The following is a 26336-nucleotide window of genomic DNA, read 5'->3' on the forward strand; positions in this document are numbered from 1 at the left end:
GCTTATTTTGGAGTAAAAGAAATGGAAACTGGCCAGCACAGAGTTGCTGTAAGCTACCTGATAAGATGTAACACTGGGCCACCATAGATCATCTCCTTGTAATGCCTTATGGCAAGAGTTCCTGCTTCATCAGGGTCACTCTATATGCCTTTTTCTGCTCTCAAGCTCAAACATCTGGAAATTTTTAGACCTAGTAAGAATATTAGCTCATCTACATATAACTTTAAGCTGCATTAGTTCATTGTTTTGGTCACTACGCACCAGAAGAAATTTACCCGTTTGCTCTTCCAGACAACAGAGCTGTTAGAAAACGGCAGATGGGTGTCAAGGGATAATTTTTTATTTATACATGAAATAGGCTTGTGATACACTACAGTTGTATTTATTGTTTTATTCAGGCTGTGGGTGGGAGAATTGTTTGCAGAATCAAAACAAAGTTAAAACGTTCTCACATGATCGTTACAGGATTACAAGAGTCAAACTTAGTACGAAAATGTCTGAATTTAGTTACCAGTGACCCACTTTGCATTACATGCAGTCATTATATATTATTTGTTATTGTGAAAATATGGATTACTGGAGCCTTAACAGGATTATCGCCTTATCATTATTATTTTTTTTAGCAAAAATCTTTATAGTCTGGAAGCATCCAAAACAATTCAGCAGGATAATGTAGATCAGAACTGACATCGTCTCTCTTCATACCCTTAGGCGAGGCCAGAACAGTTTTTTCTGACTATATTTCACTCAAGGCGATGGCCCCCAACATACTAGTGGGAGCTCTATTTTCCTGATGGCTTGTCTGTTCCTTGTGTTTGGAGGAGAGGTGAGCAACACAATGAATCAGCCTGAGTTACAGCCTGCCAAGCTGCTGTCAAACACCCTAAATATAACTGCTAATACCATTTGTTACAGTGAAGAAGAGAAGCATCCATGATACCAACCTTGGATTTCTCCTGCTTTCAGATCTGGGTTAAGCTGAACAAAATACTGTGAGACAATGAGGTGATGTTTTCAGGACACTGGCTTTATTTGCATTTTCAGATGTTTTGTTATATTTAAACTGTATTAAACCGCTGCACCTGTATCTCAGCCACGTTTCTGTTGCACCACTGCTCTGTCTTGGACTTGTTGTTTTCATTTTTTTCCCCCCTTGTATAGTTAATTTACTTAATCATCTCGCAGCACATTAAATATTCATTCTCCAAAAACACCCAACTGGGCCAGGGTTAACTTACCAGCTCAAAGCACAGATGCAAGATTAGCTTTGCCTTTATAGAGATTTTTCCCCATTTTCAACTATAAACATCAAATGATGGCACCCAAAAAAGGTGGAAACATCTGAATTTTCAGCCAGCCATGGCTAGTTGCCAGGTAGCTTCCATAAATACAGATTTCATTTTATAGACATTACGAAAAACTCAGGATACATTTAGTTTAATTTCATCATCAAATATCAACTGTTTTAGATAAAGTATTTTACCAGCTTTGATGCCTGTAAGAGCACTTTAAATGCAAATCAGATGTGAACTACATGCCAAGGCTCACGATTTCTGAAGACTGCGCTTAGGATGGCGACAAATATGTTTTTGAATTTCTTTCAAATGCCCCTTCATGTGTCTGAAGACATTTAAAGACACACTTTCATGCTGGAACGGCGAATGCTTCGGGATGTTTTCTGATTATAAAACGACGACTTGGATACGACTGCAAATTGAAACGTTTGAGCAACACGACGGCGTGCATGAAAAATAAATAAATAAATAGAAAAGGAGAAATTCCATCTTGCAAGGGTTTTAACTTCAAAGGCCAAACGCCTCAGAGTTGTAACACATGACTCCAGGGTTTCATGCGCTTGTCGATTTTCCATTACTTGCTTTGGGTCTCCGATAGCTTGCCTATAGGGTAACAATATTATTTCCTCTAAAATGATTTACTACTCCATAGTTTAGGCATTCATGATACACATTACTGTTGTAAAATAAAAAGCTTTGATTTCAGACGTGCGTTTATGGTGTTATTCTAATGCCGTTCTCATTAAATCGGAGCTGAAGATGTGGTTTCCACCTGAAAACTGCAGAAATGTGCAAGTAATGGCGTCCTCCTCTCAATTACGTCTACAAAGAATTTCTGCACATTGAGCAAACTGCACAGTGGCTGCGCGATGATAAGCTTTATATGGATGTGTGTCACTGCAGCAAATTTTGAGTCCCTACGCTGCTCCTCTCCTCACGCCTGTTCTCCTTCCTATTGGTGGAGTCAGACACAAGATACTAACTAGGTCAATGAGATTCCTTTACACTCCTCCAACAGGGGAACCACAGCAGAGGAGAGGAGAGGGGGGAGATGTGAAAGAGAGAGGTGTGGAGAAACAAGGAGAACAGAAGGATCAGGAGATGCTTCTTCAAAGCCACCGCTTTTTCCGCCAAGGAAGGGGGGGAACGATGCAGCAGCTCTGACATGAAACAAATGTCTGTGGTGACTCTGGCTCAGATACTGTTGATGCGACTTATTAAGAATGCAGGCATTTCCCTCTGAAATCTTTGTAGTGGGGAAAACACAGCAACAAAACAACTGAAAGGTTGGAACTTCTCTCGTAGACACCTTCAGTCTTTATTTTTGGTTCTGCATAAGTGAACCCAGTTATTGTGGCTCTTTCATAGTTAAAAACCAGCAGAGTTGTGTTGCAGTTAGTTAGTAGTTAAACTGATAATGCACATCAAATCAGTTCATCATTTGCAAATTTTTGATTCGTCTCCACTGCAACCTGCACATGAAACAAGGCAATAAAAGGAAAAACACACCATCGCTTTGCAAAGATTAAACAAACCCCCCAAAAACACACAAAACAGAAGCTTGCTAATGAGCACAGGTGACGACTCTATGCATCCACAAGCACTTGAAGCAAATCAGCCTTTGGAATACAACCCTCATCGAACAGATTGCATCATGTAAACAATTTCACTCGAGTACATTCTGCCTGCACACGCTCTTCGTTTTAATGTATATTTCAGGTGACATACCCTTTTCCACTTCCCAAAAATGGCAGCTTTCAATCTCAAATGATCCTCAGCAGAGGTTTTTCTTTATTAAAGAAAAAAAGAGTAACAAAATAATGACAGATGTTTACACTCACAGAGCTTCTCAAACATTTGCGAAGAGATAAGCTAGCTGTTAAGGAAGACAAGTGTCTGAGATATTTATCACTTTTAGCCATATTAATATTACATCACTGGAGCCAAAATCTCAGATGCAATAATCAATTAGACTGAAAAAAAAGAAAGTGGCCAGTGTGAAATTAATTTGGGCTGTCTGACAGACCAGAAAGGCTTTCTTGAAACATCACATCAGGGTCTGGTATCAAGTGATTAGAGATTCTTAGTTCCAGATATAGTCTGTCTTTTTTAGGGCTTCGCTATGACTCGATTAAATCAAAATTAATATAGTAGGACCCACTAATAGTGCCTTTATTTGGTCACCTTCCTTTTTAGATATGTCCTCTACTCAAATTCATTAAGAAGATGAATAATCCACAGATACTGTGAACGGCTTTTATTAGAACTCCTTCAGCAGAACAAACACTACGAAATCACACTTAAATGCTCTCTGCCTACTCCAAAAGGAGCCTCATCTTATCAGCATAACCCTCAATGAGACTTTATTGATCACTGCTTTCTTGACATCTGATGTCAAGTTAATGCTTCAATATGAAAATATCTGACGCGCAACATACCTGGGAGTCACTGAGGGGGAAAACCACCGCACAAAGGATTATCCTTTGGCCGTAATGAAAGATGAGTTTATCACAGCGAAGCGGGACCTGCAAATAAATCACCTGATGCTCGTGTTCTGCGTGTTGGCATTTCATTAGTTCCATTTCATTACACACATCAGTGGGCCTTTCTTCAAATGTCAGAATGAAAAATCTCCCAACTGATCACTGTTTGCCTTTGTGCTGACCAGCAACGAGACCATCATTTAAAGTGAAGAAGATCCCGTCGGGCAGCTCTGCTAAACTGTTTGATATCAGGGCCGAAAGCTGTTGTTATAGCGCACGCACACGTGGCCTATGGCCGTCTGCTTACAGCCATCCCATACCTCTCTGTCTTTTTCTCCCTCGCTCTCCCCTCCCATCTGAGCGTACGGAAACACGCCAGGCCGTTTTATAACAGCCCTTCTTGTTGGATTAATCCATGCTGGGGTGCCAATCTCTGGGCCAGCGTCACATTGTGCAGCCTCCAATAGCCAAGAACAGGCGCAGGGACATGAGGACTTGGGTTTTAAAGGGCAGAGATGCACAAACTGTTGGAGATTAGCCGACCTTTAGCAATGCAGTGAAAAAATTCAAACTGATTTTTTTTCATAATACTTTTTCAAAACAAATTGAGGATTAATGTGTATAAATATAACATATGCCCAACATCAGAATAACTATTGGCAAATAAGATAACATTTACTGATGGCTGGATTTTAAGCTGTTAAATGTACACACACAGAGTGAGGAAGAAAACAGTTGATTTTGATTTTTAACATGTCATTTTACACACAGAATATTATATCAATGTTTGTGTTTCACTAGAGGTTTTTAGGGAAACGTGATCGCCTTGTATAAAAGCCAAATTCAGGTACAGAAACAAAGATGTTTACTCTCAGATTACACAATACATCTCAGTATCTTTTACGCAAGCACAAAAACTTTAATTAAAGTAGATAAATTAATATAAAATGCGATTTCTTAGGTCCCACAAAAAATGGGAGTTGTTAGTCTCGACTGGTTGGTTTGTTTGTACTATTGTGTAACTTTGGTGTTTTAAGATCAGTCCAGCAACTCCTGCTTTCATAAATACTTGTATGGTTACTAAAAGATGCTTAATGTAACAGATCAAAGTATTGATAGAAACGGTAAAGGGACCGGTACTTATATAACATTCACACAGACTCACACACCAATGGACACATCAGAGGCAACTTGCGGTTCACTATCTTTACCAAGGATACTTAAATACACAGGCTGGAGGAGGCAGGGATCCAACCAATGCTCTTTGGATTAGCCATCTCTGCTCTTATTTAAAGTAAATTTTATGTGTATAAAAATTTAAATCTAACTCTTAATTTCTGAAGAGTTCTTTTGAATAGATGGTTATAATGAACTTGAGCTGAACTGGGTTTTTTTTTGATCGGCAGTATGATTTTATTTGAGAAGCCCACGTTAAGGTGCTTTGTTCATGCAGTGGTGCTCATCTGCATTTAAAGTGTATGTTAGCATTCAACACTAGTGATAAAGGAGCTGAAAAGATATCCTAAGAAAATTTATGGGGCTGACTCATACAAACTAGAACAAAACTCAAAGCAGTGCTGGATTATGTGCTTCCCTTTTCGTCTGTAAATTGTGTCACGGTACACCTGAGTCATGGTTTACAAGGTGTAATTAAATCTGAAAAGGAAATGAAGTACTCCTCAATCCAGTTGAGCTGCATTCTTATCAGTAAGTGTGTTGCTCCTTTCCTATCTATGACCGATGTTATCTCTGTGACTGAGCAGCTCTGAGAGCAAAGGGCAGTTTCTTAGATTCAGTTGCTGAAGCTGATCGCCAAATAAATTGCGTGTAAACACTCTAATAATTTCCTGAAATGGTTATCCTGAATTTTAAAGCAATCAAAAGACTTTATGCGAGCCCACGGACAAAGAAATGTGGACCAACTCTGAACACATTTGGGGGTGCTGTATTATAAAAGAGCCAGAGACGGTTTATGTTTTTCTGGGACAAAGCTTGGAGGAAAACACAAAAAATCATTTGGAGCAGCCGCTGTCTCAGCCTTTCTACTTACTACTCCCTCCACTCCTCCTCTTTGAACAAGACAGTCTGTGTCATCTTATGCTCATAAATGTATGCATCGTCCCACCACCACCGAGCACCGAGCTGCATAAAACTGCACCGAGCCACAGTTACAGAGTTACACAGCACGCCCCGCATTACAGACATCTGAAAAATGTCAAAAGAACAATGTGCAGCTTCCTCACACTGCACTCTCGCTCTTTCCCAATAACTTTCTTTTAAAAGGTTATCAGGATTACAGCAACAAGAGTTGCGTTGACTGCATTAGCACATCCATAGTAGACATGAATTCTGCCTCTCAGTCAGTTCCTGATAAGCTGTCTTTGAAAACAGCGATGTTTCGATCACTGACAGTTAAGGTCAGAAACATCTTTAGAATATAGATTCTGAACCAGTGGTAGACCTTTCTGAAGGGTACGCAGAAGCATGCAAAGTCTTATGGAGACAATGTGGCATGAGCTTAAAATCAAAGCATCTTCAGCAGCGCACATAACGACAGGAAACGAGTAACAGCGTCATCCTGCTGCCAAAAGAAAGCCACATCTCCAGACTGACCGGTGTGGTATTAGCCTAGTTTTTCCTTTGTTGGCAGATGGCATGTTACCTCCTGTTGTCAGAATCGATTAGTCTAAGCAACTGAAGCTGAGCAGCACTGAGAATAGCTTCTGCTCATCTCGTTACCTGTGAGACGGCCTTACTTCACAGATGCAGTAAACAGTGATATTGAAGTATAACAAAAGCCTAAATTATACTGATACAGCAGCAAAAACACAAAATTTAAATGTTTAAAGAACATGGGTAAATTGGGAGTGTGGGTACACTGCAGTTAAAGTGGGAGTGTACTTCATAGCACCTAAAGAAGCATGACTTTCCATGATTCAGATTCACCACTAAACTAGAAAAACAGAGCTCAGACATTACTTGGAATTTCCTCTCTGACTTCGTAGCTATCGCATACCTTCAGTTTAGTTCGTCTGAAGCTCATAACGTCTAGAACAAAATGTTATGTACTGCTTCTTGGGATGTAGCCATTCATTATGTGCCAAACCGTGTAGTGGAAAATGCCATCGAGGTCAAAATGTCTAAACTAAGAGAAGCACGAGTACGAGAAGCAAGACATCTGGTTTTGACGAGCTCTTTCATTGTTTATTGTTATGAATGTTGGCTAAAAGAAGTTGCTGAACCTCTTTCCTAACACACATTTATGGGAAACAACTTGTTCACACACCTGAGCTGTGAGTGGGAGGGGCTTTTTGGCCTTATTTTTGAGTAATACAGCGAAAGTAACGTGTTCACACAGCCTGATGCGAGTGAGAAAAGATTCTGCACTTAAAGGCAAAATTTGACTGCAGTGACCCTCCTGCTGATCAGGTCACTGATCACCATTCATCTCAAACATGGTCACATTAACCAAAATTCCTCCTTGTTTATATGTGGAAATCCATATTTACAGGCTGTTAATTTACAGCAAAGCCACAAACTAAACTCTCAACTACTGCATTGTTATTCTCTGACCTCTTTGGTCCTCTCCAGCTCGTTGGCCAGTGCCTGTTTGGCGATCTCCACCTCGATGATCTTTTGTCTGAGCAGCTCGTTCTCGTCCTCAGCTCTGCTGCGTTTGTCCTCCACGATCTCCAGCTCGTTGTGCAAACGTACCGATACATCTTTGGCCACCTAAGCTCACACGGTCCCAAAAGGTTCAAACATAATGCACGTGTTAATATGTTGATTAAGGTACTCCTCTACTGACTTACATCCTAACACATCCACACACGTTTTATTATATAATTTGCTGCCCTATAGGAAAAACTTTCTTTATCATTACTACTATTAAACTGACAGATTAGTTGATAATGACAATGATTATTAGTTTCTCTCTTAAATCATTCTTGTGACACTATCAATCATTGAACTATTTCAGTTTCCACTTGGACTTCTTAGACTCAGTTCTCACCTCCTAGGGAGGTGCAGGTCCACTGTGAAAATAATGAAGCGAAGCTAAGCTAGGGTATATGGGGTTTTTTGGTAAAACAAACACTGACCTTTAAGTAAAATTAAATGTTGTGCTTTTTTATTGCTATTGATTGATTAAAAATATAGAGCTTGAGGATTGAACTTTTTTTCAGTTTCCCAAATTTTAAAATGCCAGAAAAAGAAAGACTGGCTTAGAGTCATAATGCTGCCACACTGAAAAGATGCTGTGAATAAACTTACAGATCAGATTATTAATTATCCTAAAGATAAAAATCCCTGATTTTAGGATTCTTCATAACTTTGGCGTTATGTGTGAACACATGCAATACTTTGGCATGACAAAATGTCAGTGTAAAAGTGTTGAGTGATGACAGGTGTTACTGCGGTCACTGACAAATACACAGACAAGCTCGCAGACCTTCAGATCCTGCTCCAGACTACGCAGCAGCTCTCCGTCCACGTGTCCGGTCTGAGCAACCCGTAGGCTCTTCTGCTCTGCCTTTCGCAGGCGGTATTGCAGGATTCGGCAGTTTTTATTAGAGCGGTCCAGTTCCCTCCGCAGCTCCTGTACCTGGTAGACCTCCTCCTCCAGATAGCTGTCGCGCACCTCCTCCATCTCAGCCCGCAGCTCGTCCACTTCATCCTGAGAAAGACGGAAAACAGAGGCCGACTATGTTAATAATGCACATCAATAATACTGATATGATTTGAGTGTTCATTTAGAGTAGAAAAGCAGAAAAACGCTATATGAATACCGATCCATTCACCATTTACCAGATGCTTGCTTTTACTGAATTAAAATGCCAAAAAGCACCAAAAATCACTTTGAAAGAAAAAAAATTGCCTTAATGTTTCTTTCCAGAAATTATAATCTGGTTACTTAAGAGAAAAAAACAAAAATGCCTCTCATGGTTTGTTATGGGACTGGCATGGTGGTTTGGTGGCTAGCACCAACACCTCACAGCAAGAAGGTCCTGAGTTAGGATCCAGCTCAGGCCAGCTGGGGCTTTTTGCGTGGAGCATGCATGTTCTCCCTGGGTACTCCCGCTTCCTCCCCCAATCCAAAGACATGCATGGTGATTCTAAATTGGCCATGCATGTGAATGTTTGTTTGTCTCTATGCGTACAGGCTGGTGATGTATCCAGGGTGTACCCCGTCTCACACCCTGTGACAGCTGGAACAGGCTCCAGCACAACTGCAATGCTGAATTGGAAAGTTAGACGTACTCCTGAGTTTCTAAAAAAAAAAAATTCTGACAGACAAAATAATCTGTTTCAGATGCTCTACAGTTATATCGATGTTTTTATTGGTGAAAACGTTTTTGCAGATAATTCCAATTCCTCAAAAATCCTCTTACACTGATTCCAAATTGTATCCATTATTTTCTTAATCACTTATCCTATTCAGGGTCGGAGTGGAGCTATCCCACCTGTGATGGGGCTCCTGGACAGATTGCCATTGTATTGCAAGACTAACACATCAAGACAGACAACGATTTGCACTCATATTCACAAATACGACCACTTTAGAATAACTAATTAGCTGAACCTAGCATGCATGTCTTTGGGAAGAAGCTGGAGAGAGCCCACACAGGCAGAGTGAGAACATACAAAGTCCTCACCTAAAAGATGTGTATGGACCCAGGATTTCCATGATGCGAGGAACACAATAACTTCCAGTTTAGCATGCATGTGAGCAGCCTGCTGTAAAGACCCAGCTTGACTCTGCATGACTGTCTGCTCAGCTGTGATGCTGTTCTGCTACATGTGCTGCAGACAGTGCCGAGTAAACCAGTTAGAGCCACTCCAGCAGACAAACAATATGATCAAACCCTTTCGAAACCAACCTAAAACTCTTTTTCTGCATCATTTTGTTAAACCAGTACCAGACAACATGCACGCCAATAGGAGTACATCTGCGATACAGCAATAAATACATAAATCTGGCACAAGTTATGACGCTGAAATGTAAAACTACAGATCTAAGCTCCTCTACATTATATAACACACATTAAACCTGCAATATGCTGACAGTATTGTATTATCCAGAGGAGGGACTAGAGTTTAAGATTTATCCTACACAGTGGCAAACAGAAGACTATGGGGGATTTTTTTTTTTTTAATCGTCTCAAAATATTGTATTTTTGTTGACTATATATTAACCACCAACATGTAAGAAAATTGCGAAATATTCAGCCTCAGATGAGCAAGAAAATACTATTAAATTTCAAAGCATTTTTTAAGCTAGATTTTAATAATAAGTCATTTTTTCCCCTCAGACGGCATCTCAGAACAAAATAAGAGATTTCATCTTCTTGGACTTAAAAAAAAAAAAAGAAAGTTCAGACAAGACAGCTGAAATATCCAATTAGAAAATAGTCACAGAAAATAATTTGGTTTATTTTTCTGTTGACCAGAGTCTTGGAGTAATAAAAACACAAGTGGAACACTTGACAAAACCATCAATGAAAACGGAAATTGTTGGTTCTTCTTATTACTCTACAAAAAGACGACGTTTTACAGCTACACTTAATTTAGTCCTAAACTATCAATTTTAAATGGTGTGTGATACAAAAATATAAGAAAGGCGATACAGTCTGCGGTAATATACGGTGGTAGATTACACTAATACTTTTATATGATTACATGAGTTCCAGTAATGCAGGTACTATTAGGGCTGATGATGTAACATTACTAGTTGGTTCTAAGCATCTTATCTTCGGATTGGATGCATTCATATTCTCCAGCTCCTATCAACGTAACATCGCAGTCTGGAAAAAGGGAGATTTATCTGCAGTACCGAGGCACTACTGAGGTTTGTTTGGTGACCACTGAGTTTTCCTCCCATCTCGACGAATCAGTTTGTTCTGTAGATTTCCCCCGAGACGTTTCGTCCTAGGACTTAAGCGCCACTAGATGAAAAGACAATTGGACGGAGAAAAAAGAGAGGGAGGGGATGAGTATGTCAATTAATGAAAACTAAATCTATCCTCATTTGGATTGGAAAAGCACACAGTCCATTGTTATACGAGGAGGGCCCCGGAGGAAGCAGCTAATGACCTCGTACGGGGTCGAGCCAATCGATGGCCAGGTTAAAAGAGTCAGAGGCAAGGCAGCATCCTGGGAGCAGGTGTATAATCGCTGATGTTTATGAAGGGTGTGCGTGCTGGGTCACCGGCACTACTTATTCCTCTCTTGGAAGGGTGGTTATTTTGAATTATCAGCTGCTTTAAGAAAGCTGGAGATGTTTGTTCGGACTCTATTCACGATCAGTGAAGACCTGGAACAGATGATTTTACGTATCAGTTTACCTGCCAGTTATTTTATTTGTAATTGATTCATTGTTCAATCCAGAAAGCTGGAGACATATTTAAACATTGACTATCATCATTTTTAGCATGCTTTGTCAAATCAGTAATCCAGAACACTAATGTAATCGATTTACATAAAGGTTAACATGAAGCGAAATAGATGGAAAATTTTATGATCATTAATGAATATATAATTTCATTCTATATAAGTTTTAAAAAGCCAGTGGAACTAAAACAATAAGACAACTGATTGATTGACTGACCAAACAAACAGCAACAACGCTGATTTTTCATGATCTTAAAGTTGAAATTTTAGTACATTTTTTAAAGAAAAATAACTATATTTTTATACTATATAAAAAAAGGTACATTTTATATGCTTATAAACATTTGAAATACTTATGGATGGGGCTGAAAGTAATTTTGATAGACTAATAATAGACCAAACAAGTAATCTATCTTTCCAGAAGTGCCAGTCAGATAATTAAATAATCATCATCATAATAAGATAATCTGTAAAAGGTTCCAGCTATTCTTCTTCTCATAACAGATATATTTTATAATTAACTTTGAATTAATTTTTATTTTTTAAAAAGCTCATAAAAAGGTTTTAAAAAACATATATTTTTTAATCTTGTCAACTTTCCAAAATCAAATAATATTGAACGGCGTAGAAAAACAGCAAACCGCCATATTTATGCTTGAAAAACAACAATCAGATCACTCGCTGATTAATTTGCTTAATCACTGCAGCTCTAATAAAAAAAACCCAACTCTTTTGTCTTTTGGTAGTAATGTAATGTTGTCATGTATATAAATACCGTATAAACAGACAGATTTTTATCAAATATCGCTCCCCTATATCTCCCCTGTCTCCCTTCACCCCAATCAAAACTGCCAAACCATCAGAAATAATAAATTCCCAAGAAAAATAAATATGTTGAACATTTTTTCCATGAGGACAAGATGCAGCGGAGATGAGGGCTCCCATACATTTTTGGGCCATGGGGGCTGGGGGGTTGTAAAGGACCTCAGAGACCCAGCTGGCAGGCTGACAGCCAAGCAGGAGGGTGTTTGAACCCTGCACACATGGGACATCTGACTGTTATCAAGTCCTGTGGGATAAAGCCATTACAGCGGGAGCCAGTAAAGCTGATTAACTCTCTTGTGTCTCCACCGAGCCAGAGAGAGACGCAGACATGCGTGATCAACTTTGAAATAATACTCTCATCAGTAACATGCAAATAAACATTGAATTTAAAAAAAAAAAAAAGGCTGCAAGAGTGTATGCCGCATTAACTGTTTGCCTCCCCCTCCCCAAATTATGTGGATAACCTACTTAATGGGGGGGGGGGGGGGGGGGGGGGATTCTGCGTATAAACAGGTCCACTGAAGCTGCAAACAAAGCATTATATACGTACACCCTCTTAAAAACAGAGGTTTCTGAGATCTAACTCTTGGTTAGATCCGCAGACACATGCATTCGTTTGTCATCCACTTATGTTCTGAACACAACTCCAAAAAGTTAAGAAATAGCAGAAATAACATCTGCACCGCATCTGATTACAGTGTGTTCGCATCATTACGCGCACACACAGATGTACTTATGTATGCCCCAAATGCAACAGAGTGGAAAATGGATGTTGAGACTTTCTGTCAAAACAGACTTTGGTGATTTGACAGCAACAATATGAAACACCTAAATTTTAAAGGGCATACTAGGATAAAAACCACTATCAATGTAATCCTATTGATAAAGGTCAAACCAGCAGGGAATCCCGGGAAGGTTAAAAAAATACGAGTGATGACATGATGAATGGAGAGCGGGGATTTCGTGGGGATGACAGCTGTGCATCATGGGGAAATGTCTTAGGATTGTAATTATGCTTCCAATTAGTGAGCAGGTGGAAGTTCAAGGACACTTAAAAAGAACCCATAGATGTCCTGTGACGGGACCGATTTTGATTGGATAGCTGCTCTAGATGGAATGTGGAAAAATGCACACACAAAAACGGTGATTTTTCTGTAACTTGTTGAAATCAGGCTGTCATACCTTGAGGTAGTCGTTTTCCGATCTCAAGTCCTCAATTTCCCGTTGCAGGTCCTCCTCGGTTGCTTGCTTGGTGCTTGGCAGTTTGGATTGTGCGCTTGCGGAGGGTTTCTCCTGCTTGTGTTTCTCTCCGTGCGAGCCCGGAGCGAGCTGAGCCTGAGACTTGCTTCCCTTGGCGGCGGAAGCCTCGGTTGTGCTCGGCGGGGCAGCAGCTGTGGATCCGGTAGCTTCTGCTCCCAGCTGATCCCGGTCACTGGAGCCGGTACCAGACTCGGCGTCGCTACTAGCGGCTGGTGCCAGCCTCTGCTCATCCGACAGCGGCTCGGACGGGCAGTCTGACAGGTCTGAGCTGCTGTCGGTCTGGCTGACTCGGCCGAGAGGCGCTCCGGTCGGTACCCGGATCGGGGATCCATGGCTGAGAGGGCCCGGGGAACCGGAGGCTAGTTTTCCCTTCTTGCCTTTGGCGAGGATCGGACTGCTGGTGCAGTCCGGCTTGATGCTGGCGGGTTTGGGCTCAGTTGCGGCATGCTGTGGCACCTTGGTGGGCTTTTTCGCGACGGCAGACTTGGTGTTACTTTTTGCCGTGGCTGCTTTCTCCTTGGCTCCGGCTGGGGTGCGTCTGGAGCTGCGGTTCAGGTGGGCTAAGGGCACTGTGGCAGACTGCTGCTGCTTGCTTAGTTTGGGGGATTTCGGTAGGATGGCAGGTGGTTTGGCGCCGCGGGTGTGCACGTCTTTCAGGAAAGGTCTGGCCGGTGAAGGCGCTCGGTTCAGTCGCTTCTTCTCCAACTGGTGGTTCTGCGGTTTGGTGTCGCTGCCAGAGCCATTGGAGCTCTCCATTATACACCGACACCGGCAGCAGAAGGCTGATGACGGAAACGATCAATCCACAGCGCCGCGGAAAATCTCTGACATGCGAAAGCAGAATAACAGCCAGGTATCTCTACCTTCTTCTTCTCCGTCGTCGGGTTGGAGATGCGCATCCTGCGCTGCGCTGGGTGTTTGTATGATTACTCCATCCTGAGCGTGTTCAGCAGGGTGTCATTGTAGTCCCCTTTGGAGGAAACGCTGCAATAAACAGGGATTACTGGGACGGATGGGATGACAGACAGGTTGCATCTGCAGACAGGCTTGTAAGACTCAAGTTGGAAAGAAAGGATTAAGTCGGAGTCACACACGCCTCTTCTCTTCTTACACACTCCGGGTTTCCACTCCTCTTTTCCACCGGGCTCGGTATGTTAGACCCCAGTGTCTCTCACCCCTTCTCACTCCTTCCAATCTGACATCAAAAATCTGCAATCGCTGCGGCGAGGCACGACGCCCGTGATATTCTCCTGGGCGCATGCGCCGCCGCCGCTGCTTCACAAGCACCCAAGCACACCCCTTGTTTTCTCCGGGACCAGGCGGGACCAGGTCTGACACGCTCTGGTGCGCATGTCCTAATGGCACGCACACTATTGGCTATTGAACACCTTCACACGAGGAGCAAAGATGACCAATAAGTCTCCACGTTTATAATCCTTAGTATTAAGTAAAACATCACTTTTTATAGCATCTTGGACGACATTTGGAAGTTCCCAGACCCAAAATTTAACAGAACAGAGACAGTCAAATAAATCAAGACCATAATCTGGTAATAAATATAGACATCTTTAATTGTATTTCATTAGTTCAAGAATGCCACAAGTTATAAATACCATAAATCTGCTTTAAACATGCCAAAACCTCTCAAAAACAGGTTTAATACAAAGTACAGTCTTCCATCTTAAAAGATACATATTTCAAACAAAAGCACTTTTTTAATGTATATTTTAAACACTGAGTAGTAAAGTAAGGCTTGGGCTATTAAAACAGAGACCACAGGGTTAGTGCGAAATGCAAAAAGTCAAAGGAAGAGGGACAAATCAAATGTTTCCTTCCAAAAAACTCAAGAAATCCTCAGCTAACATTTCAAAACACAACCTTTAAAACCCCAAATTTTCTGATAATTTGTATTCAAAGGTTGTTTTGCTGGCTGATGGTCTTATTGCGAGATGTGCTTGGATGACGGAGACGGTGTCATTAGCAAAGGCATTGCATTTTCAACATCTCCGTTTTGGGATGAACGTTTTCATTTGTTAGAATACATAATGTGCCATTTTATTACCACAAAAGCTCGACTTTAACATAAAAATTCAATCTAAAAACAACAACAAAGCAAGAAAATATTAACTAAAGTCATTCCTTTTGAATCGGTTCATTTGAGCAGTTTTCCTCACCCTCAGACTCGAGCTTTTACTGCAACATCTAACGAAACACAAACACAGCGCTACACTTGAAGTCATATAGGAAACAAAGACGGAAGAATTAAAGTGGACCTATTATGCTTCTCCACATCTCAATCAGTCACATTGTGGTGATGCTTACTCAGAAATTGAACTGACTCAAAATTTTAAATCAGTGTATGTGCAATGAGTCAAGTTTAGGCTTCAGACTGCTCTGAATATTCACTTTCAGACTGTTTAAAAAACAAACAAACACGGTTTTATTGCTGAGATTTGAATGTGACCAGACCAATGAAGTGCAATATCTTGTTTTTGAGATATTACACAGAAACTTCACCCATCTGCTATTCAAGTGTTGTGAATGTGATGGGCAACCAATCAGAATATTTTTGGATTAAAGCAGGGGTGTCAAACATGAAGCCTGAGGCCCAGAATTGGCCAGGCAAAGACTTCCATCCAGCCCAATGGACGGATTTGGAACATCTTAAGGTTCCTATAAAGGTTTCTATGATTTGAATGAATAAAATATGTTTATTCTGTAATTTTACATATTTATTTATTTATGCTGACAGATTTCATTCACTTACTGCAAAATGTCTTCATCGTGTAGAAACTCTGTGATGTACTGTTGACACTTGTTTTTCTTAGATTAAATGGGATTAAAGGTGTAGTTAAACATCTTCACACTGATTGAGAGAGGAGTTTTGCTGGTCAGGCACACTTCAAACCAATTTGGGCAGTATGTGGCCCACCATGTAAAATTAGTTTGACATCCCGGGCTCAAAGTGAGGGGTATGGGAGCTTAAACGACTTGTTTCAGACGATGGATTAACCGAGGGTCTTCACTGAAGCCCAGTACAAGTGAATCATGCAAAGCTACTCTAGTAGAATCCAAGAATACAAACATGAAAATAGCATAATAGGTCCCCTTTAAAGGATTTAATCATACACAGGAAGGCTTAGATTATATGCACTGCCTAGTATTTCTGAAAATGTGAAAGTAACAGATAATCCACACACTGGTCCGTAACAAACTGCCAAATAAAAATCAAAAGAAAAAAAATGCAAATGACCATTTTAAGCATTTTTTTTAAAGAACTCAAAGCCAATCGAGCCGCTAGCACAGCAGATAGGAACCGACCAAAGATTCCTGAGTCATTCAAATACTAATCAAACCTTCCTGCATTTTTCCTTCCAAAAGGGAAACACATGTTTTTGTCTCTAACCTGTATCTGAATTCAAAGGAAAAGACAAAGCACAAATATTAGTAACAAAAACACAACAAAAGCTGACCCACATATGCCAGTGTACTATCTGCTCTGATATACCCGCCACAAACACAGGGAGAATTCCCTTGTACATAGACAAATCCCTCAAAGACTACACTACCCATCTCTCCTTGCAGCCCAATCGGGTGTGGAAGAGTTCCGAGCGGCAGTGCCGAGGCCAGATCGATCTTTATTAGTGCTAAACTACAAGTTGCGTACTTTCCTTTTCTGCATGTCAGCTTAACTAGCGAAGATGGATTGTAGTGCAAAACATTACAATTTAGACACATTTGAAACGAGCTGTTCCAGCCATTTTAATACTATTAAGGCAAAGCAATATAAACTGATATGATATCACCACCACACAACCCCTGCTGCTGGCCACAACCACCTGCACCATGTCCAGTCATTACAGAAACACACTATATTTACACCGTGTGCTTTTGTTTACCTTGAGCCCCTTTGAAATCATACATATTAACGAGCACACAAAAGTACACTAAAACTATGTACCTGCAGCCTCAAGAGTTTAAACTAAGCAGGGAAGCCGTGAGATGTTGTCATCCCTTTTCTGTGAGCTAGTAAATGCAGAGATAACAGACCCAACTCAGACAATGTTAAACTTGGCGTGATGATAAAGGACTACCGGAAGCAAACAAGTTGTAAGGCCCTCAGTAATCGCCCTCCTCAAAAACAAAGCAAAAGAAAAAAAAAAGTGCAACTGCTACCAGAGGACTCTCTACCTGGAAGGCACCTGCGGGGCACAACTAGCCTAACCGTCTGAGCAATGAGGTAGTCTGGGTCAAGTGTTGACAAAAAGGTGGAAGGAAGTGGGTGATTCATCAGGCCTAAGTGTTAGTGTGAAGCAGGTCATAGTGTACAGTTACAAAACAGGAGAATAATCAAAGGAAGATAACACTGCTTGTTTAAAGAGTCCATGCATTTCAGCAGTCACTGATTCCAAAGTGCTGCTGTGTGCTGCCCCCCAGTGGCCAGATTGGTACTCTGCGTGTGTGTGTGTGTGTGTGTGTGTGTGTGTGTGTGTGTGTGTGTGTGTGTGTGTGCGCATAGGTAGGGTGGGGGACCACTCCGACTCTCAGCAACAGCGCATGCGAGGAGGGGGCAACTCCGGTGGCACTTCCGGTTCAGGCTGCAGCGACAGGACACTGTTGGAAAGCTCCTTGTTGGGAACTTCCAGAGGCATCTGTTGGATCACAGACAAAGTGACATCAGCAGCCGCCAAACAGAGTGTGACAAGCAACACCATCGACAGATAGATTAAAACAAACAAACAAAAGACTAAAGTAATAAAACAATACGATGGAAAAGAATCAGATTCCTTTGACAATTTTCCTGTGAGTGTATTAGGCAAGTTTTTAAACAGCTCTTCCATCATCTAAGTAAGCGAAACAAGGCAAAAAGCAAACACGTGACAAGACAAATGTCAATTCAAATTTAATAGGCCACTAAATGAATGGTGCGTTTACACAAGTCATTCCCACACATGTCCTGCAGCACCTAGCTTTAATGGACACTGAACAGCTGCAAACACAGACAAGTGATCACTCATGTTACAGTTCTCTGAAGTAGAGGTAATATGCAAATGCATATTTGGTGCTTTGTAGCATCTCTGCAGCAGAGTATATGTAGTGTGTTACAAAAAAACAAAACAAAAAAAAAACTGACAGACATGTAGATGTGTGCAGAGCCTGGATCTGATTTTGTAATTTGGACCTGAATGGACTCCCACATATGTACATAAGTGGAAAATATCACACCTGCATAAAAATGAGAACACATATATCAAGCGCAGTCAGTCTTCAACGTTCCCGTATCCCAATACAAAGTCTACATGATGCCCAGTTGAATCAATAATGAGAACAGCACAGATAATAAACCGGTGGTTTGGAGTGGACATCACGTGCAATGACTCCTGCACTTTCTACCCAGGCAGCATCCTCTCCTGAACCTCAAAGAATACTTCCAGCAGAGAGATCGCATTTGAAGCAAATCATCTCCTGCTGTGTGCTACGATTGAAAAAGGGCACCTTTGTAAACATTAAGACATGAAGGCATGATTTTATGGACACTATCTGGAGTTCATGTGTGAAAACAGTCGGTTTGGTTCAGATCAAACAAATTTTGGACGTGTTCCATGCACTTTGGTTCCAAGCACACTCCGGTGTGGCCTTTTTGGTGTATTAATGCACAACTGAGAAAGCAGATATAATATTAGTATGAATGGAAGAGCTGAAAAAGGATAAAATCAATGTGATGATGTCAACTGTCAAGATAGTGAGTTAATGTAAATCACTTAGAATCAAAACCATCAAAATATATGTATCATTTTTACACTACTTGACTCAGCTGATAAATTACTTCTATATGATAGAAAAGAAATAAGTATTTCAGTAGTGAATGTCCTGCTATCAGTCACTAGAATCTGAGCCCCTCTACATGAGTTTGGTTGCGCTATACGATGACATCACCAAAAATGTATAGTAAATGTTTTATGTGTTGATCTACATGACTTCACGTTTACCCGTCTACTTTCATTCATAAAAACTCAAAGTGAACCAAAATGAACCAAACAATGGATACATTGTGTAAAATGTATTTCAGGCGCACTTAACCTCACCTTGCTAAGAATGTCGTCCACAAGCTTCAGGAAGATTTCATCCACATTAAAATTATCCTTCGCACTAGCTTCGCAGAAGCGCATTCCACTTATTTGAGAGGCAAACTATAAAACAAGTGAAACAAAACGAGCTCGGGGTTAGAGTCGGCATGGAAACCCAAACTCAATCCTCAGGAGCACAAATTAAACTGAAGAAAGCTCCAAACACTCTTCAAGTGCACAGTTGATTCACTGGCATATTATTAACTCAGTTTTTAGTATGAAGTACATACCTGTCAAACTCTTTGCATTACAGATTTTTTTGTTTGGGTTTTTTGCTGTCAAATAATCTACTGTTTGGCCTGTTTTCCTAATCTTAGATGTTTAGATTATTCAGATTTGTAAAATACTGGTGGCTGCCAGTACAACCCCTCAGCGTCCTGGTAGTTCCACCAGTGGTATCAATTTCAAAATCTTATGTCATCTTTTTCTCAAGTTATTGGACTCACAAATTTGTGTGTCCAGCCCGCCTGCCCGGCTGGACAATGGCAGTAACCCCATTAACCTTTTGCGGCTGACGGGTAAAACCTGAAGGTGTGGTGCAGTAATAAGACGGTGAAGGACTTTGCTGTTGAACCCACCCTCTCTCCTTGTTGCCTGGAGATGATGCGATCAGTCTCACAGTCCAGCTTGTTCCCGACCAGCAGAAGCTCTGCTTCCTCTGAGGCGTACTGATGGAAAACAGACCAGAGCAGACACAAGTCAGGAAATCACCAGCCTACCGTCTCACAAAAGTCAAATCAGATTACTGCAGTTAAATCTTCATCATATCATATCATATCACAGACAGGAAAATCTACAGTAAAAAGACACATATTCCCACACATGGATTTTCAAATACTTATAGTATTATTCAGCACAAATCATTTGAACTGAGGGGCAACACCAAGGCCTAGTTTTTGATCAGTCCCAGTTGGAATTGGTCCCCTTTATAGAAAAAGGCAGAACTGTAGGATAAATATCATGGAATAAATAGATAAACTAAATTCACGTTTCATTTTATAAGAGAAAAGGGAGGAGTTGTAATAAAAAGAAAGAAAAACATAATACACACTCCCTGACACTTTGGACTTTAGTTTACCTTGTCAATCATTTTCATCCACTTGGGAAGGTCCTCAAAGGTCTCCTGTTTTGTGATATCATACACAACCACAATTCCCTTGGCTCCTCTGTAGTATGCTGATGTGATGCTGTTGAACCTCTCCTGGCCTGCGGTGTCCCTGAAAGAGATCACACATTATAAAAACTCAATCATGTGAGAACAGATTAACCATTAATTAAATTTGATTAATAGGTAACTGGTTTTTAAAGACAATACATAAAAGTGTATGAACATGTAATTTCTGTGGTAATTTAGCAGAAATGTTACATCATAAATTAGTGTAAGAATTTGTCATTTATTGAGACAGTAGACATACTATTGGTTTTAAAACACTGAATCACTGTCTAAAGCTTCACATCGTCATCTCTTAAACTAAACAGAAAAACACACCACTGAAGAGTTTTGTTCCAAAATGTCACTTTTAGACTTTGAAAGAAGATGAGATAAAGTCAATATTAGCAATATAACTGTAGCAATATTAGCTATTACGGGTTATTAAATACGCATGCACTTTATAATGTTGCATTTTCGGAAGGCAACTCTTCAGTTTCATATTTAATTTGAAATATGACCACACTCGGCTGATCATCCGAGTCTGGACTGGCAGCATGACAAGCAGTTTGAGCCACACTCACAGTGCAGTGTTACTGTACCTCCAGCCAGATAGTCTCTCCCTTTCCCCCTGTGAGTCACAGTCAGGCTTATGAGCAGAAGAGCAGACAGAGACAGCAGCACAATGGCAGGGTTAGGTAAGGTTGGGCGCGGCAGTGTTGGAGCTTGATGTGAGCAGTGCAACATGAGAAACATACACACAGTGATATTTCTCGTCTGACAGGTGGAGGACAGGCAGAGGTGTGAAGGGAGGATGTGCTGCAGTGATGGTGGATGGGAGCAAGACAGATATGTATGGAAATAAGAGATAGCGCTCCCACATTTTAACCAAGCATCGTCACACACTTGCATGTAATAAGTCTGTAGCTGAAGCAGCTCTTCAGTTGTTGGACACCAAATGTTTTCAAAATGAAATCAGAGCCTAACTGAGGTCACAAGACGGCAACAGGATAACAGTATCAAATAGCATCTTGTCACTAATTGACTGAGATATGAGACAATATGAGACTGATTTAAGATTTCACTGCATACATCTGTGATTTCTGCAAAGAGCACATTACATTTAGCCATTTAGTGCGAGTATTAAGCTGCAACAGCACAGTATGTAATGTTTGTAAAGTCACTGTATGGTTAAAGCTAATTACTCAATGACACTAAACACAGTCTAATATGTACCATTAACTGACTGATAATGCTATTACTAATTATTTTATTAACAAACAGGGATGTAACAAACCTCCAAATCTATAGTTTTGGTTCATGCTTCAGTTTTCCTTTAGAGCAGATAAACAACAAAAAGCTGGAATAACCACCAACCTCAGAACTCCACCACGAAGCAGGATTTGGTGCTTAAGTGACTTCAGGCTTAACCCTGGGTTTCCAGTTTTACATCGCCATGGTAACTAATACACGTACGCACACGTAACCTGCGCCATAGTAGATCACGTCCAAGACAAAAGGTCAGCATATAACCTAGCGACCAAGCAATTGTCTGGAAAAGCCCTTGCACCTCAGTGTGCAGATAGTAAGAGGATCTACAGTTTTTATTCAGAACAAACAGATCCTTACAGACACTTTTAGTCCTCGCACGTTTGCTTGCTTCCATTTACCTTTCTTATAAGCCTGAAGCCTTGTAATATTAACTTTACATGCAATTTGCATTTTCCCCTAATATGACTTGGTCTTCTGGTTTTTTTTTTAAATACATTGGAATATAGTATTACTGTCATTCTCTGGGTTGGCCATATGAAGCCAAATTTGTTTTTTCCTTGTGAATACAGTCAGTTTGACTGGAAAACCCAGAGCTGACTTGTCAAGTTGATAACAACCCTGGTGGATTGCCTGTGTTAGGGTACGATACAATTTTGCAGGCATTTGCATTACGTGAGGAAAATAAAGTCTTCTGCTACAGTAAGCCCAACTATTAGAAAAACCTAATGAAGTGTAGTCTGCATTACATTTCTTATATTTATTAGTACCAGGATCTGTGGATATAACTATTTCAATCTGGGCATGTCACCAAGGACCTTCATCAGAAAATATTTTGAACACATTAGGTCATGCTGTCCTTACTAACCACAAAGAGCTGCTGGTGGACTGGCCAGGGTGAGACTTCACTGACGTCACTCTCAACCACTGATAATAAAGTACACTCATTGCAACCCACTGATGGGGTCTGGATAGGATCACTACTATGCTAAGAATAGCATTTGCTCTGTTTTGGTTTTACCATTTTAACCACACAACTATTATAACATTTTAATTAGGAGGAGGTCGGGGTACTAAGGTTCTAAGCATTTTTTCATCCCCCATGTGTTTATAGGCCACTAGTGCATGTCATTGACTATTGTGCATGGTCTTTCTTTGCTTTCCTTTTTTTTGCCTTCTTTTACCCTTTACCCCTAGATTGGTGATAGTAGATGACTCTGAGCTCCTGTTAAAAGGGAGGTTTTTCCCTCCCACCATCAACAAGTGCTTGGTTAATAGGGGATCATTTAAAAGATAGTCTCACTACCTTACTATATAACATTGAAACAACTGTGGTTCTTAGTTGGTGCTACATAAATAAAACTGAAATAAATTGAGAAAAGAAGATTGTCAGTACTGGAAAATACTTTATTTGTTTCTGTTGATGGATTTCCAACCTGTCCAACCGGTGTACCCCGCCTCTCACCCTATGATAGCTGGTATAGGCTCTAACCCTCTAAACAGGATAAGTTAAAACAGGGATGCATGACTGGTTGTTTTGTGGGAGAGTGCAGGAACAGATCATGCAGGAGCTTTGACAAATGACACCCACTCAGTGTAACTTCACAAGACAATTTCCTGCTTTATTCTCACATGGTCTCTCAGTTCTCCTAGGTCAGATCTGACAGATTCAGACACGAATCCACCGAGTCTTGACTACATAATTTCACAGCTCATAGGTACAACCTTTAGGAAAGTAGAACCATTTATGTTTTTAGATAGCCGAGGTAGGTCAAATGCATTCACACAAATCTAGTAGTAACAGCTTAGTTGTTAGGCGAAAAGAGCACACCAGCACCTGCAGATACTCAAGATATCAGTAAAGAAATAGTGACGAGATATTCCTAGTAACAACAGCAGTACCTGATGTGAACAAGCAATCTGAAACCTCAGACAACATGGTGAGCAATGATGATGTGGTTTGCATGATGATGTTTACTAGTGAGGTTCCCACAGGAGACACTGGGAATCTGTACAAAAACATGTTGACATGGAGAAACATGCAAGAAACACAGCTGGAATACACCCAGTAAGCCAAACAGCAGCTTTTGTTAGTGAAGCCTGCATGCTGATAGGACGGACAGAGAGACAGAGGACATGCAACAGGCAGGAAAGTAAAGGAACTGCTCACTTACCATATCTGTAGTCTAATCTTCTTCCCTCTCAGCTCAACCGTCTTGATTTTGAAGTCAACTCCTATGAGGGAACCAAAACATGTGAACAAAAGGCACAAGTTCAAGACTTTGCCCACAAGTTCTAGTGTTAGTAGATTTAATAGATGTGGAGCACTCACTGAGCCATCCACAAAACAATACAAGCCACATTGCATCACCCAGCTCGTCTGAGGCAACTTTTTCAGACAGGCTGGGAGACTGTAAAACTATTCCCTCTGTGGTACCTAATCAAAGAAGCATGTTATTAGTGACACATCTCACACAACTTATGAGCTGTGTCAGGGAGTGACAGGGCACAAAATGGAGCTCTGCTATAGCAGCTGCTTCTTTTAGACTATTTTGGGACTGGACACTATGGCTGGCTGCCGGACTGGTCATAGGACTGTTTACCCAGCTGAATGTATAAACAGATCTCATGTGTATTTTTAATCTGCAAACATGACTGGCAATTTGTCACAAGGCAATCTCGTGTTTAGTAAGTAAACATACCAGGGGTCAAATAATGAAATAATTCAAGAATGTGTTTTTATGTAGAAATATGCAACATGTTAGTTCTCTGTGTAGAGATATAGCAGTAAAATCAAGGTGGTATTGGATAAGACTACTTCCTGGTTAACGTAACCAAAACAGGGTTACTAGAAGTAAACAGTAATTCAGACCCATAATACCTATAATATAATATTCTGCAAATATTATCAGAACAGTAATAAAGTACAATTATTCATTTGTATTTAATTAATAAAAACGCTGTCCTTTAGCAGAAGTCTAAAATCTCTACATGCAAACGTTAAAAAAGCTTAAGGAAGCCTAGTTCATGTGATTGAAGTCAAAGGAAATGCTATTGTTACTTCAGTCACCATAGTCAACTGGCTAAGATACTGTTATCAACATACCTAGCGGGCTACAGCTAGCATTGGAAATAAAGTTTAGTCGCTATGCAAGTGAACTTGGAAGATTTATGGTCACTGGGCGCACCCCACAGTAGTTTACGCATTTCTCCTCGAGTATTTAGCCAGAGCCCTTCTACATGTTGTAGCTGATTAAATGAAAAGTAGTCGAAAAAACTAAATCTTTTAATGCCTTCTGTCCTCACCTACGGTTGACTTGCAAGCTTCGCAGAAAGTGTCGTCGGTAAATCTTTCCATGAGACTTGTTTTACCAACACCACGAGAGCCAATAATGATAATCTGAAGTTTGAAATCAGCGGGTCTGGGAGGCATCTTCCTGCGGCGTGACTGAGCCCCCAGAGCGGGGGACGAGTTCGCGGAGCCCCCGCCGCCACCGCCGGCGGCCCTCCGTGGAATGTCATACCTCGGATCCATCAGTAATCCCACATTTGTGACTATAAGACGAACAGACAAATAACCCTAACCGGTTACAGAAACAACACACGCCGATATCTCCAACTTTCTTTTGTCTCTGATGAAGTTTGCGAAAGTTTGTCAGTCGCCGACAGTTGTTGTTGTTCAGCCATTAGAGACCGGGGCCATCGTGATGTCATTTCCGCTTCCGGTGGCTATGATTTCTATTTTTATAAATTTTATAAAATTATAAACAGAGACCGTTTAATCACTTGTAATCAGACTGTATTACTTTTACATGTTATTTTGATTTATTAAACGTTTTCATTAAAAAGGCACCAAATATTAGGCCTGCATGTAGAGAGACATCCTCTTATAATGTCAATTATAAGAGGATGTCAGTTATATCAATTATAAGATTTCAGTGCATAATCTGGTCCTTATTAGGTCTTACAATTGGGTAAATACAGCCTCAGAAGAATTACAAAACATGACATATTATACCATGTAATTATTTATTTAACAAAAATTAAGTCAAAATGTAGAGGTTACATGGTAAAAATAAGTACATCCGCCCTTCTCCCAAAAGAATTAAGAGGGTAAGTAGAGGTCAGATCCTGATAATTAAATGCCCTTGATTATTTAATCACCAGCAACTTTGAGGATTTCTATAAAAGCAGATGTTTTGGCAGTTTGCTAGTCTGGAGCATTCGTGTGTGTGTTAACACAATGCCAAGAAGGAAATACATCAACACTGATCTTACAGAAACAATTGTTGCTTCCCATCAGTCTTGAAAAGGTTCTAAGTCCATATGAATTTCACTGAATTCCATCATTCTACACTGAGAAAGATTATTAACAAGTGGAAAACATTGATATCAGTTGTCAGTTTGTATCCAGAGTGGATGTCTAAGCAAATTAAGCACAGGCTCAAGGACTCTGCAAAAAAGAAAAAACAAGAACTACAAATTTCACAGACCTCAGTAAGCATGTTAAATGTTAAAAGTTCATGACAGTACAATT

General features: G+C 40.5%; 2 protein-coding genes across 6 annotated transcripts in view; both read right to left on the reverse strand.

Annotated features, from left to right (window-relative positions):
* Positions 1-14561, reverse strand: part of mtcl1 (microtubule crosslinking factor 1) — a 77184-nt gene extending 62623 nt beyond the window's left edge. For all 5 annotated transcript variants that reach the window (XM_084911763.1, XM_084911762.1, XM_084911761.1 and 2 more), the window contains exons 1-3: positions 13175-14561; positions 8229-8453; positions 7352-7510 (exon numbers count right to left, since the gene is read on the reverse strand). In XM_084911763.1, the coding sequence (XP_084767889.1) occupies positions 7352-7510; positions 8229-8453; positions 13175-14008 (1218 nt within the window). In that variant the 5' untranslated portion in view covers positions 14009-14561. The remainder of the gene's footprint in view (positions 1-7351; positions 7511-8228; positions 8454-13174) is intronic.
* Positions 14562-14802: 241 nt separating this feature from the next.
* On the reverse strand, positions 14803-25499 carry rab12 (RAB12, member RAS oncogene family). The gene is made up of 6 exons (XM_084911781.1): positions 25106-25499; positions 23974-24034; positions 20459-20597; positions 19959-20048; positions 19339-19443; positions 14803-17904 (listed from the first exon to the last, which is right to left on the reverse strand). The coding sequence occupies exons 1-6, from the start codon at positions 25332-25334 to the stop codon at positions 17797-17799; spliced, it is 732 nt and encodes a 243-aa protein (XP_084767907.1). The 5' UTR covers positions 25335-25499; the 3' UTR covers positions 14803-17796.
* Positions 25500-26336: the final 837 nt, after the last annotated feature.

The sequence above is a fragment of the Perissodus microlepis genome, chromosome 18 (genome assembly GCF_051167445.1).
Source record: "Perissodus microlepis isolate ML-2025 ecotype Zambia chromosome 18, ASM5116744v1, whole genome shotgun sequence".
In the NCBI taxonomy this organism is placed as follows: Eukaryota; Metazoa; Chordata; class Actinopteri; order Cichliformes; family Cichlidae; genus Perissodus; species Perissodus microlepis.